Source organism: Protopterus annectens, chromosome 9.part0 (genome assembly GCF_019279795.1).
Source record: "Protopterus annectens isolate FY-2018-M chromosome 9.part0, PAN1.0, whole genome shotgun sequence".
NCBI classification, from domain to species: Eukaryota; Metazoa; Chordata; order Ceratodontiformes; family Protopteridae; genus Protopterus; species Protopterus annectens.
This window is the reverse complement of record NC_056743.1, coordinates 1,210,592,966-1,210,608,251: the sequence shown is the minus strand read 5'-3', so window position 1 is coordinate 1,210,608,251 and position 15,286 is coordinate 1,210,592,966. Positions and strand designations below refer to the sequence as shown.

The 15,286-nt window shown below is 40.1% G+C and overlaps 1 protein-coding gene across 2 annotated transcripts in view; it reads right to left on the bottom strand.

Moving 5' to 3' along the window:
• Positions 1-15,286, bottom strand: part of LOC122811943 (leupaxin-like) — a 467,997-nt gene that overhangs the window by 81,010 nt on the left and 371,701 nt on the right. For both annotated transcript variants that reach the window (XM_044084132.1, XM_044084131.1), the window contains one exon: positions 8,705-8,878. In XM_044084132.1, coding sequence (XP_043940067.1) covers positions 8,705-8,878 — 174 coding nt within the window. The remainder of the gene's footprint in view (positions 1-8,704; positions 8,879-15,286) is intronic.

The window sequence follows — 15,286 nt, the reverse complement described above, 5'->3', positions numbered from 1 at the left end:
CTAGCATCACGTACCTTTCCCCCTTTTACATTGTTGTTAACAGGCCCGTCCATGCTAGAGTTACCATCCCTACTTGAATTATGTCCCACATTGCCTACATTATCACCATCCAACACATTATTAACATCTTTATCATATAAATTAGCAGAATATACATTTTCAGTTGCATAATCTTTCATATCCCTTTTTAATTTAAATTGCTTTTTTGCCATATTGTCCTTGACATATTTCTCCAAATCTATCAAGATTTTGTTGTACATTTCTTTATATTCGATAAACAATAAGTCACACGTAATGTTTGAATTAGAAATCACAATGTCCTTTCTGAGGTTTTGCAATTTCGTATCATTGTCTTTAACAACGATACGCATTACCTCAAGTCCCGTTTTATTGTACAGTTCCACTAGTTCCTTGTATGCTGCCGAGCCTTCCGATACCCCTTTTGGCAACTTCCACAGGCGTAGTCCCTTTGGGACCTGCTTTAACTTCAGGGATTCGTTCAGGAATGCATTATCAATTTGTAACCCACGATATTTCCTACACAACTTCTCAAATGCGACCAACTGACTACTCAGCGGTCCCACGACACCATCTTCATGCCCAAACTCCTTCACACTCAATACCGGGGCCGTAAACCAATCAACAAGCCAAACGGAGGCAGACGTACCAAGCGCAACTTCCGATTGGTTAAGCCATCTGTCTGTCACAGCCAGAGTATGCAAAGTAAATATGTCAAACTCCTGTGTGGCTGTTAAAGTATTGCCACTATCCACACCATTTGTTTTAGAAGCACCAGTTGACACACCAGCCGACTGCTGGTTAAAAGCTCCAATTGACACACCAGCCAATTGCTGGTTGGAAGTACCCATCCCAGCCGGTTGCTGGTTAGGTATAGCCAAACCTTGTCCCTGGTTTGGAGCAGCAACCAAACAAGCCAACAGTTTAGAAGCAGCTTCTGTGAGCTCCTTAATCAATGTTTCCATCTTAGAAGCAACACAGCACAGTTCCACAAACAAAATTCTGTTGAGCACCAAGCAGAGCCCCAACTTTGGCAATTTAGACAGGGCACCCCAAACGACACAAGGGGTAAAGTAACACGATAATCTCCAAACAAAAAATGAATAAAGAGTGCACCACACTGATATCTGAGCTGGAAACACCGCTTTAATGATACAATGGCTGACTAAGCACTTTCACCTTTCAATCACAGGCTTCATCAGAGTCACCATATTCAAACATCACTTCCTTTAAATATAGTAAAAAATTTTTGATTCCACATGAAGAAGGTATTAAAGCCTATGAAGATTGTTTATTTAAGGCTGATGGGATGACAAATATGAGGGTTAATTTTTTAACCAACCTGGTGGAAATAGTTTTGAAAAACAATTTTGTTTTCTTCGAGGGCGAATATTACCGCCAAACTACAGGTGTGGCAATGGGGGCGAAATGTGCCCCCATTTTCACAAATGTGGTCTTATTGGAATGGGAGACAGAGATTGTTTTTAAGTCCAGGTTCATGTCCAAAATCATTAAATATCTAAGATTTTTGGATGATATACTGATCTTATGGATAGGGACAGAATCTGAAATAGAAGAGTTTGTCTTTTTTGACTAAAAGTACAGTTTTTTTGTCTTTTATTTACAGATTTAACCGTGAAAAGATTGACTATTTTGACATTTTGCTTAAGAAAAAAAGAAGGAAAGTTAATTTCTACTGTTTTTAGGAAACCAACATATTCAAATGGGTTGCTTCATTATGATAGTTGTCATCTCCCACATCAGAAACGGGAAGTAGTGAAAGGTCAGTTGTGTAGGATATCCAGACTTGTGAGTGATGATAATGAATTTAGGAGTGAAATATATACACTGATTGGGATGTTCATTAATTGTGGTTACCCCCTGAAAATGTTATTGAAAATTAAAAAAAAGAAATATATAAGGAAAGAGGCAATGTTTTTTGTCTAATCTTGAGGGCTGGGATGGTCAGCCCCACGCTACTACAGTACCTAAGGTGGGGAATGCTGTGATGGTGTTGAAATATAATCAGGATTGCCCTTCACTTGCAAACATTCTAAATTCTGTTTGGGATAAGAGTTTTGATAATGAACTCAAAAATAAATTGGGTAATAAACCACGGATTGTTTATGGTAGGGACAGGAATCTAAAGGATATCCTGGATAAGAATGACATGAGAGTGAGAGACACTTATAGGTCTAGAATGTACAAATGTGGATGTTGCAATTATTGCAAGTACATCAGTGATGGTCCCTATGTTGCAGCAGAGGGTTATCCATGAACCTTGGAATGCCCTGGACGAGAGACATGCACTACCTCTAATGTTGTATACATACCTACCTGTAACACATGCTTGGCATTCTATGTTGGAAAGACTATACGTAGATTGAAGGATAGAATAGCCGAGCATGTGAGGGACATTAAAAATAAAAAAGTGAGTAGTGCACTTTTTAGCCATTCTGTAGTTTGTTATTATTTTAAAAGATTTCTGTTTTTTATTATTGATAGGGTTACATTGAGTGACAGGGGGGTAATATGAAAAATAGCTTGGAGCTCTGTGAAACTAAGTGGCAATTGAGATTAAATGTCAAAAATTTACCTGGCATTAATGACTATATCTCTATTGCCCCTTTGTTGAAACAGAAGTCCATGGTTGTATAAATTTGTAATAAGTCAGATATATATATATATATAAATTTGTCACTTATATTGCATTAGTTTTTTAACACAGATATGTATATAAATTAAGCAGCAACTAAAATGTTTTTTTGATTTTAGATAAATCTGTGTGTTAATGTATATGAGTTTTTAATTGGAGCAGTAATTAATTATGTGTGATGTCAAAAGGTTTTTAGTATATTTAAAGGAAGTGATGTTTGAATATGGTGTCTCTGATGAAGCCTGTAATTGAAAGGTGAAAGCACTTAGTCAACCATTGTGTCATTAAGGCGGTGTTTCCAGCTCGAATATCAGTGTGGTGCACTCTTTATACATTTTTTGTTTGATATTGGTTTGTTTTTTGATCCTCCAGATATCTAACACTGCCATTTCTTGTGTATGTGTGCACGTCATGACATTAAAAGCTATATTTTTTAAGTAACAAACCAAATTAAACATTATGTGTTGAAAAGTACTTGTCATAACATTACTGCATTAAATGAAGAAACTTCAGAATAGCATACAGTAGTCTAAATGTTGTTTACCAAGTCTGCAAACATCCAGTCTAATGATACCTGAGCCTGCCTTGATAAAGCTTCAGTTAGACTCCTAGAGATACCTTCTCTTGCAGATGTGGGTGCTGTGATCACACTCCACAGGTGTAATAAGTGGATGCAGTTGAATTTAGAAACATATACAACACTGGAGTACTTTGAACAATAGTAATTAATGGTATCTCTCCTCCAAGTATAGTTAGTTCAGAGTTAATTGTATTTTATATATATATATATATATATATATATATATATATATATATATATATATATATATATATATGGGTGGCACAGTGGATAGCATTGTCACCTCACAGCAACAGATTCACTGGTTTGATTCTTGGCTGGGGTGTCTTCTGTATGGAGTCTGCATGTCCTCCATGTGTTTATATGGGCTTTCTCTAGGTTCTCCAGTTTCCTCCCACATTCCAAAGTGGTCATAGTTGTGAGTGTGGTGTAGAAGATCTACTGCGGAAGGGCTAGCCATCTGGCAATGTAAACCCTGGCTCTAGATGATTGTCATTATTGAAGTGACACCCTGACCCCATGTGCATGGATGGATGGAGATATATATATATATATATATATATATATATATATACACACACACACACACACACACACACACACACACACACAAGAAGGTAATGAAGAAACCCCAAGGAAAAACTGAGCTGTTGAAATGTTGATCAAAATGGGCTCCACTGTCTTATATTTCAGCCAGTCTTCACAAATACATTGTAATCACATATGTTTTGATAAACCCTAATAAACTACATTTTATACATCTTAATGTCTAGCTATTTTGGACATTCATTGAAATTTGTACTTAATCTAGAAGGCAAAGCACTCCAAATTACTTGTATACCATATGAACCCTCTCAGAAAAGCACAAAGCTTAGCTAGTGCCAAGCATTTCCATTTCTGTATAATAATGGGAAGAACACTTGCAGATATAAAGACAAATGAAAAGTAAGTGACAGAGTGTTTATTATGTAAGAACATACAAATTCAGCATTTTAGAAGCAAAGTGTGTTGTACTTGTGTAGGGAATATAGCAGACGTAACAGGAAAGAAAAATAATTTAAAATATCCAGCCACACAAAAATGATATATACATGTATGTATACCCCAACACACACACACACACACACACACACACACACACACACACACACACACACACACACACACACACATATATAAATACTGTACATATCCATATATATATATATATATATATATATATATATATATATATATATATATATATATATATATAATTACTGGCAAAAACTGTGCACATATTAAAAGAAAAAATATTAGTTTATCTGGTTATCTATATTATACTGTCCAGTGAAACTGGCCAGTTTATTTGTTATTAGACATAAACATACAGATTTCTATAATGCCCACGGTCTAAATAGAAACACTATTTCTTTTTTTCTATTTAATTGCTATTCTGCTTCCTTAGTGGGACTATTCAAAGGCTCCACTACATTTGATCATCCTGAAATCTAGTCTCGTACTCAATAAAGATTTTTTAAATATTATTCCCAAGCAAACACAGAATTTGCCTGTTTCCCATCAGGACTAAAGTTTGAATTAAGTTTTGCTTGCCAGTTTTTGAAGAGATTCACTGTTATTTACCTGCCAAGGTACCAAAGTATCTATCTGGCAGTTTAGCACAGAAGGTCAAAGCTATGAGTTGGTACTAGACTTCATCCTGGAGCCCTGGGTTTGATTTCCTTAGTCTCCATTTTCATATTGTTTGACTTTGAGCAATTCTGTTAGCCAGATGGTAAATAAGGTTCACCCTTGAAAAGAGGTACTTGTGGCTACTGGGATTACCCAGTTGAGAAATAAAGAAAGGTTGAACAAGCAAGACCATTTAATGCTGAATGAAGAGCAGCATTGCTAGTATACTCAGTGAATACCTGTTATAACCCAGTAACAATACATGTAAACAATTCATGGAAAGTTCGCACATCCATTATGATGAGAAGAAAGGCAAAGCAGAGGAAATGTTGTCCTGCATGAACATGCCAAGAAACCACATGCTCTAGCAATGAAATCTCCACTATGGGTTTTGAAAACTGGTAAAAGCTGCTCACACCATCTCCCATAAAAGAAGAGCTGGCTAAAAATGTTCATCCACCCCTCTACCATCATGTATCCATTTCCAAATGTGGAGCAGTGGTATCTCATACAAAATTTCTATTCTGACACCATAAGGCTGGCCTAGCATTTGTAGCTATGCAAAGTTGAACCCCATGATTCATTAACATGGTTGGGTGCTACAGAAAGAATAAGGGCCTTTCTAGGCAGTGAGGTGTGTATGGGTTCTGTGGCACTCCACTATATAACTGCAGTAATGATTTTTTTTCGTGTGTGTGTGTGTGTGTGTGTGTGTGTGTGTGTGTGTGTGTGTGTGTGTGTGTGTGTGTGTGTGTGTGTGTGTGTGTGTAATATTTTTTTCCAGTTGTGTCATACTTCTGCTCATCCAGCTGTGGAACAATTGGAAGAACAGATGAGCACAATTCAGTCTCTGCCAGCCATTACATCAGATGCTGGGTCACCAATGTCCAGCAGGTTTGTCTCTCAGGAGGAGGGGATGATGCTGCCTCTGCTGGAGGTGACCTGGAGGACTCAATAGTGCCCTGTACTGTCAGGAGGATGTAAAGGGACCTTTCCTGAAAATGGATGGGAGGATCCTCCTTTGCTATCCTGGCATTAGATGTCAAGGATGGTCACTGCTAAGAAGCGCCACCGCCAACAGATGGGTGCCCACATTGGCAACATGGATTCCCCTTCTGGCATGACTGTTAGAGTCATGTAACCACCTGGCCCTGCACTTAAGGCCTGTAGGTAAGTACTAGGCTAGTTGCCATTGTGGACATTTTAAGCCTAACCAGTTTCCATTTTTGTGCTCAAAATAACCTATCCCATTTGGTTATAGATTGGTCTGACCCATCCTATGGTCAATAATTATATATTACCCCAAATGAGAATAATTGAGATCATGCCATAGATAATTTGAGGGAACCCATGCATGTGATAAAGCACTTAGGGGCTGCCTCTGTCCAAAAGTAGTACGGGGCAGTCCTGGGGTAAATGTTCTGTTTTCCATCCATAGAGCTAATTTGTACTTGAATATGGTCAAATATCATCTTAGTTTTATGTGGATGGGGAGTTTGTTCCACAGCAGTGGTTTCCTCTGCAAGATATACCTGCCCCTCCAAACCATAATGCTGATGTTGCAAAAGAGGTTTAGATCCCTAGGCTGAGTATTTCTGATGCCATCTGACTTGCTGATGTTCAGTGAATCCATCGGTAATAGATCAGAGGATGCCTTGTATGCCAGACACAGGTCACCACTTAGCAGTCTGCAGGATACAGAGTATAGTGACAGGGCTTTGAGTCAGTCCATTTTGGACATGTTATTTAGGGCTTGTAGCCTATTAGTAAGGTGTTCCAGTGGGCATTCAAGTTGTTGCATGTGTCTGGACAGATACATGGCAAAGGTGGCATTATATTCAATGACTGGCCTAATGAAGGCTGAGTAAAGGGGGGGGCAGTGACATTCCTACATCTAAACACAATTCGTTTGTTTATAAACTGTACAGTAAAAGAACAACAATAGGTACATTTTGGTCAAAAGTTAGGTCATCATCCACGTAAGTTCCCAAATCCTGAGCAACAGGGTCAACTCTTAGAGGTGTATTGTCAATGTGGTAGTTCCCTAGGATAGGTGACTTCCCAAAGGATACAATCATGCATTTTTTGGCATTTAATTTCAGTCCATGATTTTGGCACCATGTATTTATTTATTTATTTATTTATTTGAGACAAACCTTCCGGCAGGATGGCTAAGTAATTTGGGGATTCAATGACTGCTCATAGCTTGTAGTCATCTGCAAACTTAGTCAGCCAAAGCCTTTTTTGTACTGTCTTTTATTTCAGAAAAGTAGATGCCAAAAAGGAGAGGTCCCAGCACAGAACCCTGGGGGGCTCCACTGGTGACTGGTATCTTTGTGGAAATAACTTCCCCTGTTTTGATTATCTGCATCCTATCTGTGAGCAAGTTGTGTCATAGGGGTTTATTACCAGTTTATTTAGCTTTTCTACTATACCTGAGTGGGTCGTTTGTTCCGTTTTACCTTCATCCATTGCTTTGGTGACCTTTTCAAAAAATCCACCAGGTTGAGTAAGCATGGTCTGCCCTTGATGAATCCAAACTGAGATGGGTTCAGTGTTTTCAGGCTCCCCATGTCCTGATTGATTAATTCCATGATAAGTCTTTCAATGGCTTTGCATATGAGGCTGGTCAGACTTATGGGTCTGCAATTGCCTGAGCCTGTGGAAGCTCCTCCCTAATGCTGGAGAATGACTGTAACTGTTCTGCATTTACTTGGTACAAAACCTGAGAGGGGCTGAGATTGAGCAGTGTCTGTTTAGGATGCATCCAGGGATAGTGTCAGAATCCATCAATGCAGTATGTTTAGCTTTTGAAAGCACTTTTAGGACTTGGTCTTTTGCGATAGCTGAAGGCAAGCCAGGTTCACAAAGCGGGGAGAGAGTGGTAAAGTTAGAGCTAAATATAACAGCAAGTAGGTTCACTATATCTTCAGCCTCAGTGTAGCTAACATCATTGACAATCAGCTCTGCGCATTGCTGCATTATGCTTTTGATTGATATTATGAACATAACTAAAAATAATGGTAGCTGGCACATAAAATCAGCTACCTAGATGAGTGACACCTGGGTTTCTGGGCAGACATGGCAGTCAGTCATTCAAGGAACCAACCCTATCGCATTTACCATTAATTATTCATTATCCAAACCTCCCTATCTCAATTTCCCAACCTCTGTGTACGTGTCCATTCACAGTCCTCTCCTTCGTTTGTGTATACGGTACATGACCATGTATGTTTTATGGTCATCTTTCTGTCCCTGCTACTTACTCTTCCCTCTCTGTCCCACCTACAGCCATCACTTGGTACCATCTCCATTCTCTTTGGAAAATGAAAAAGGGGGGCTTTGCAAAGTGCTAAGCCACTTTTGAAAAATGCTGTTCTTTCATTTTAATCTAAAGAATACTACTGTCTCTCTGTATCATGATATACATTGTTTCTGTCCCTAAGCCTTTCCTAAAATTGACTTTGTCTAGTTGGGCCACTCTGGTCAGCAAAGCAAAATAAAATTATGTAATATAATATAATATAATATAGTATAATATAATATAATGTAAATAAACAAGATAAAATCTAGCATCAAGTGTAGTTCTAATGGATTAATGACAAAGTCATTTATGACAGATCTATGGCAGAAAGTAGAAAGAAGGAAAGCTTTTATTTTTTTAATATGTGTTATACACTTATTGGATTAAAGGTTCCAGCAAACTTCTTCCATTGACAAGACCTGACATTATACCATCCTTTTTGTCCCAGCCCACCATTCCTCAGTATTGTACTTACATCAACAACTGGACCACTGCAGTATGCACAGCGTGGGGAGAAGAGTTCCTGATAATCATTTGTGCAGTACGCCTGACCATTTTTCTCAAAGAAGCTCTTGTTTGTCAGTTCTTCACCACAGTGTGAGCACAGGAAATGTTCTGGGTGCCAGGTCTGTCCAAGAGCTGTAATTATCTATAAAAAAGACAGAAAAAGAGAAAAGAGTTGCTTAAAGGTGCATGATTATGGAGTAATCATAAAAGAATATACACACATTTTTCTGCTCAGAAGCAGAACTTGCAACTACAAAATATCAACTATTTTACCTCAAATCAGCCCAGTATGCAGTCCTGCTTTACTGAAAAATAATGCAGTTGTCTAGCTACTATTCCGTTTTTCAAAAGTAAACTGCAGAGCATTTCTCTTAAGTGGTTTTATCTGAAAATAGACTCCATTTCAGCCCTATCAGTGCCAGGTCATTCATTCACTGCATGTCATTTAACTGTAGCATAGAAACCAAAATGATAATCAGCAAACTTATAAAAAGACTGTTTTATCTGTTCGGTTCTTTGTCTCCATGCATCTAATGCAGGGGAGACCACCTATTTTACCAGATTAATATTCCAGCTCTAGATCACCATATCGGGCCTACTTTAGTTCAGCGAACGATCAGATGATCGAACGCTGTTAGTTTGAACACTAATAGTCAAACCGTCAAAATAGGGAATGGACGGAACAGCTCATTTTTTCCCAGGGAAAGAAATCGCTGGGCCGACCGTCAAGGTTGTGCCGTTTCCTCCACTTTAGTGCAATCTCAGAGTTGGTATATTTAAGTAAGGGTGTGTGGGGGGCACAGCCTCCCACATGGGGGGAGTGTGGGGCGAAGCCCCCCACGTCATTTACTGTTTAGTGGGGTTTTTTGCGTTTTTTTTTTTTGGGAACAGCAATTTTTTTCCCTGGGAAAAAATTGCTGTTCTGGTTGTTCGCTGTTATGCGTTTTCGAGATTTAGGGGTCGATATAACAACGTTCGATCATCTGATCGTTCGTTGTTATAATATAGACCCACCATATCTTGGGTGAAAGTGCATAACCTTATTGAGACAAATTCAGTTTCAGGCTGCCAGATTCAATAGCTTTGTGCTTAATCAACCTTAGAGGCATGAAATCAACTTGGGGTTTGGCATAAATGTTAAGATACCTCACTAGCAAGAGGTACAGGGTTTGATTCTCACCAAGAAAATTGACTAGACTTAAAATAGCCCAAAAGGGCAGCTAACCTAATACCCCGGGTTTGCAGGGGCTTAACACACTTTCCTGACACACCAGAGTTGATTCACCACAGGTATGATAGGCAAGGGATCATGCCACACGGTTTCTTTTCTCACCACCTTGGTCCTTTGTGGCACGCTAATGACCTTTCGAGTGTTTTTTTTGATCTACGGAGTACCTGGGGTGCTTCATATCTGTCCACTCGCACCCACACCTGGTCAACACATCTCCCAGTGGCCTTGCCCTTGCCCGACTGTTGTTTTTTGCGCACTTATACCTCCTCCTCTCTCTCCCTCTCTCTCCAAGCCTTCTCAGTCAGGGCAGCACAGGGGTCCACTGCGAAGGGTGAATGAGAAGAAGAAGTCCAACACACGCGTCCCAAGCAGTTCCAGAGCCAGCTATATCCGATTCTGCAGTGGCGTACGCCCTGTACGCCAGAAGAGCCGTATGATGATCTTCTTTCTTTTTCACAGCAGGTCAGTCACGCATCGAACTGCTGTTCTGCCTATGGAACCTGGGGCTGCCAGCTGCTTGACATGCTCGAAGCAGTAAATCCAGTACCAAAGTCCTAAAAAAAACCGCCAAAAATTAGAGGCCACACAGACAGATGCCATGCTCCGGATGCCAAGGCGCAGAAAGAGGGTGATGACCTCATGGATTTGCTGGGATTCAATTGTTTTCAAAAATCCGATCAGTAAAAAAAAGCAAAGGCAGTAAGGTTTCATTTCCTTTCAATCAAAGTTCAAATTTTAATAATCTGCCCACTCTGCCATGGTCTCTGTCAGGATCATTCAGTTGGGATCCTCAGATGGATGGTTCCTTCTCTGGATGCACGCATCATCCTATCTAACCAATGATGTTTTAATATCATTGGCTGAGCCCAGGCCACCACAGCTTCTCCAGGCTCTGGCTTGCTTCACTCGTGCCACGAAGCCTCGCCCTCGTGCTCACAGGCAATTTCAATAAGAGGTGAGGTGATCGATCTTTAAGTCATTGAATGCCTTTTCCTGGTCCCCACCCCAGTACCAGCTGTCTTCTTTGATAATAAGTCTCTCAGAGAGCTCCCTCTCTCCAAAATGAGGGATGAACTTTCCCACCTGATTCACCATGCCCAGGAAAAACCTGAGTTCTCCTATCTGTAGCAGGGGGCTCTCATCTGCGGATGGACGCCTTCTTGGTCCTCTTATGCTAGAATGAGATGATGACATGGCCGATGGCAAGAGAAGAGTTCTCGACAGGTCACATTTCCACGCTCAGCGTATGCCTGCCTCTTCCAGGCCCCTCTCTTCTCCAGTCTCTTCAGCATGAAAGTCGGGCATGCAGCTCCTCCCGGCAACGCCCCCAGACCAGCACGCCATCCAAAATCACACCCTCTAGTCCCTCCTTCAATGACCTCTGACATCATGCGTTGGCAGAGTTAATGCCAAAGGTTAGGAAATTAAAGCAAAACGCCTGCAAAAAAACATGTGGGGAGGGGGTTATGCATTTCAAATTCGCAGCTGAGGATTTGCCAAACAAAATATTGGCATCCAGTTCCAGTTAACTCCGCAACCACTCCAATTTCCCGCAAGCTCCTCAACTGAGGTCAACTACCACCTTGTATCGCATCATTTGCCATAATGTAGTTCAGTCTACACACAAGTCTCAGTCTGTCTTCAGTCTCTTGCAACCAAAACTGCACACCACACACAACACCCACTGCTTCTGGCCACCATGTAACTTCCACCATTCTCCATCCACACCCTCTTCCTTCCATTTCCTCCCCTTCCTTTTTCCTGTATATCTCCTCTCCACAATCCAGGAATGGTTCCCGAGGAGACAGAACCAAGGAAGAAGCCCTGTTCTTCTCCGGGCCAAGCTCCTCCCTCCTCCTCCTCAACACTGCCACCACACTTACCTATGAACTTATTACTATTATTCACCATATTCTGATGATGTTCATCATTATGGTTACTGCTAGAAAAGCCTTTGCTATATTGCATATATCCTGGTAAGGATTTAACAGCCGGACAGCTGCCAAAGCTTAAGGGTACCTTCCATTCACCCAAACCAATAGTCAGCTCAAGCTGAGATGAATAAAAAGAGTGGTTTCACACCAAGTCCTTGAGAGCTTTCTGCTGCCAAAGATAGCTCCTTTTGAGGATTGACAATCAGCTAACTTTAATGTTCATTATATTGATCACTGCTGCAGTCGGGTAACTTTAATGTTCATCATATTGATCACTGCTGCAGTAACCTAAGCTATATGGGATATTTCCTGCATAAGGTATAACATCTGGTCAGCTAACAAAGCTTCAGGGCACCTTCCACATAGCCAAACCATTAGTCAGCACAAGCTGAGCAGCCTAAAGTTTACCGCACAAGAGAGCGCTCCTCTGCAGACATTCAAGGATCAACAATTGGCTTGTGCTGTTCCATTGCTGGGAAGATAATTTACCCTTGAGGAAAAAAAGCTTTCACATATTATTTTTAATGATTAAAATTACTTTCCTGTTTAGGAGAGTATATTTTCACCTAGGAATATGTGTTTTTATTGACTGTCACACAACTTTACTGTGCTTTTAAACAGGAGCACATTTTTGTTTCTGACGGTTTAAAAGTTGACTTAAACATTCTAAAATCATTTGTTTTGTGGAGAAACTGTGTTTAAATTACTTTTTGGCACTGGTAAAGTGTATTAGAGTGTTTTCTAGTGGGTTTTTGCTAGAAAAAGATACGTTTACTACTTTTAAAATTCTACCAGCTTGTGCTACTTAGTTTCTCTGGGAAAGAAGCACCATTTTCGCTTGACCATGGAACAAACTACCTATATTCAGCCTATCTTTCAGTCACAGAAAGTAAAAGTTAACTAAACAGTTTTTGCCACCACAGCAGGCTAGCAATTTGCCTCATCTGCAAGTGGATGACTCTGCTGTGGCAAAACATGTTTCCTCACACCACTCCTTTTTTTCTCTGGATCCTCTGGTAATGTCCATATGGCCACTATGGACAGGGGATTAACCACATCCTCTGCAGCTTATGGGGGTCCCTTCAGTGGGAAAAGGAGAGCCACTCTTGTCAGTTTGGGGAGAAGGGGGCAGGGAAGGTGCTGCCTTCTTTCCCAGAATTTTGTGGCCACCCTTGGGGAAGCTATTGCTGCCAATAATCCTGTTTGCCCCAACTTTCCTGTCAAAAAGAAACAAAAAACTAAACATGTAGTTTCTCCTGCACCAGTATCATTGGGCAGGAGTAGTTTATTAAGTCTGTCTCAATGTCTTTTACAGGCTATTGACCCTTCTTATCAGGTGGTTTCTTGTACAAGTAAAACGTATTCCTCTATTCCTGAAGAGATTTAAGAAATTGAATCTGAAAAGGAATGTGATGACACGGATACAGGTTTTTCTCCTCAGTTTCTGATTCAAACTCACAATAGAGCTTGTTATCTGAATTTATTTATCTGAAACTATCTCCAAAATGTGTCTGTTTTAAGTGAGGGAACACTAAGGTTTCTCAGTCCCTTAGAAGATACCATGAACTGTTGCAACTGGAATTCCCCGAAACTCCTCCCATCCCCCAGTGGTGTCAGCATTGGTGGATGTCTTTCTCACAGCCTGTGGTTTCTCTGATAGCCAGCCTGCTGCAGCTAGGAAAGCAGATAGAATGTACAACGTTCCTCAGTCTTTCCAATTTTTTACACTCATCCCAGACCTGACTCAACAGCTATAGCTTTAGTTAATCCATCTGCTGCCAAAAATATCTTAATTGTAATCCTTCCTATCGGACAAGGATGGGAAAAGAATTGATAAGTTTGTGGTAAAAGTGGATGATTCTGTAACTTTCATTTTTAGAATTTTGAATTGTCAGGCTGATATGTTAACATTTTTTTCTGACTAATTGTGAAAGTATGAGGAATGTTTTATCTGTGTGTGTTTTAGTTTCTTTAATTTCTCAAGTCACTACTCATTGTGTTTATGACTGTGTAAATACTATATCCAGGGCTGTTGCCTCTGATACTGTCCTAACAAGGTTTGCCTGGTTGCATTCTCTGACCCTCCCAGAATATAGATTTTAATTTCTCCTTGGGATAGAAATTTAGTTTTTAGACCCCCTGCTGTAGAGGTTATAAAAGAATGTGATGGGGGAGTAAGCTAATAAGGGAATCTTTCAGATTTTTCATCCCCTCTTCTCCAAATTTTACAAGGGATTTTCTCCTCCATCATCCAGTTTTGGCAAATAAAATAAACAGTCTCAATAAAATGCTAGTAAACAGACTTTGAAAAACAATGACAAGGATGTTCCAAAAAAAGATAGCAGAAAGCCCCGGAACAAAGGACTTTCAAATAAGGCCAAATAACTATATAAGGGACATTGTTTGTCCCCCACCCTGTCAGTCCCTTATCCATTCCAGAAAGTCTGAATCTCTATTTCTGTCTTTGGCAACAGATTGTTTCAGACAAATGAGTTCTGAGGCCAATTCAGCAGGGTTACAGATGGTCGTGGGAAGAAATCCCTCAATTCCAGGGTATTCTTCCACGTCTACTAGACCAAACCCCTCTGCTTTCTTTTGTCCTAAAGCACATGCTATCTCAGGCAGTAATAGAAGCAGTTCCTCCTTCCCAGCTGGGAAAAGGTTTTTATTCAAGAATGTTTTTGGTGCCAAAGAAAGAAAATGTCTGTATACAAGTTACGGACCTTTCTTTCCTAAACCAGTATATGACAGTGCCCAAGTTCAAAATGCTTTCACTTCACACCCTGTTATCCCTTCTTCTCATTTGAGTTTTTTGGTAACCTTAGATTTAAAAGATGTGTACCATAACATTCCAATTCATCTACATAGATGTTTCTTATGGTTGTATGTGTCTGAATCATGTTATCAGTTCTCAGTCTTACCATTTGGGCTATCCACTTATTCAAGAGTGTTGGCAAAATGTCTCTCTCCAGTTATAGAACTTTGCAGGTACAGGGTATCCACTAGTTTCCATCCGTAGATGACATGCTTATCTTTGTAGTCTTTTTTAAAGTGTCAGGAATCTCTCAACTGGGTGAGAGATCTATGCAGGCTAGGATTCTAAGAGAAAATTCAACACTCATTTTGACTCCATCACACAGGATTGTGCTTCAGGAGTGTCTGCTATATACCTCAGTACAAATAGCTTTTCTTCTAAAGGGAAATATATCTACATTTAGATCTGTTTCAGGAGAGTTCCACCCAGCCTTTGGTCACTGCAAGGAAATACCTGAGCATTCTGGGTCACATGGCTTCTCTGATTCTCATGATTCCTCCGGCAAGACTACACTTGAGAAAGATACAGTGGTATCAGAAGTTTGTTTGGTCCCAGCACCAACACCCATTA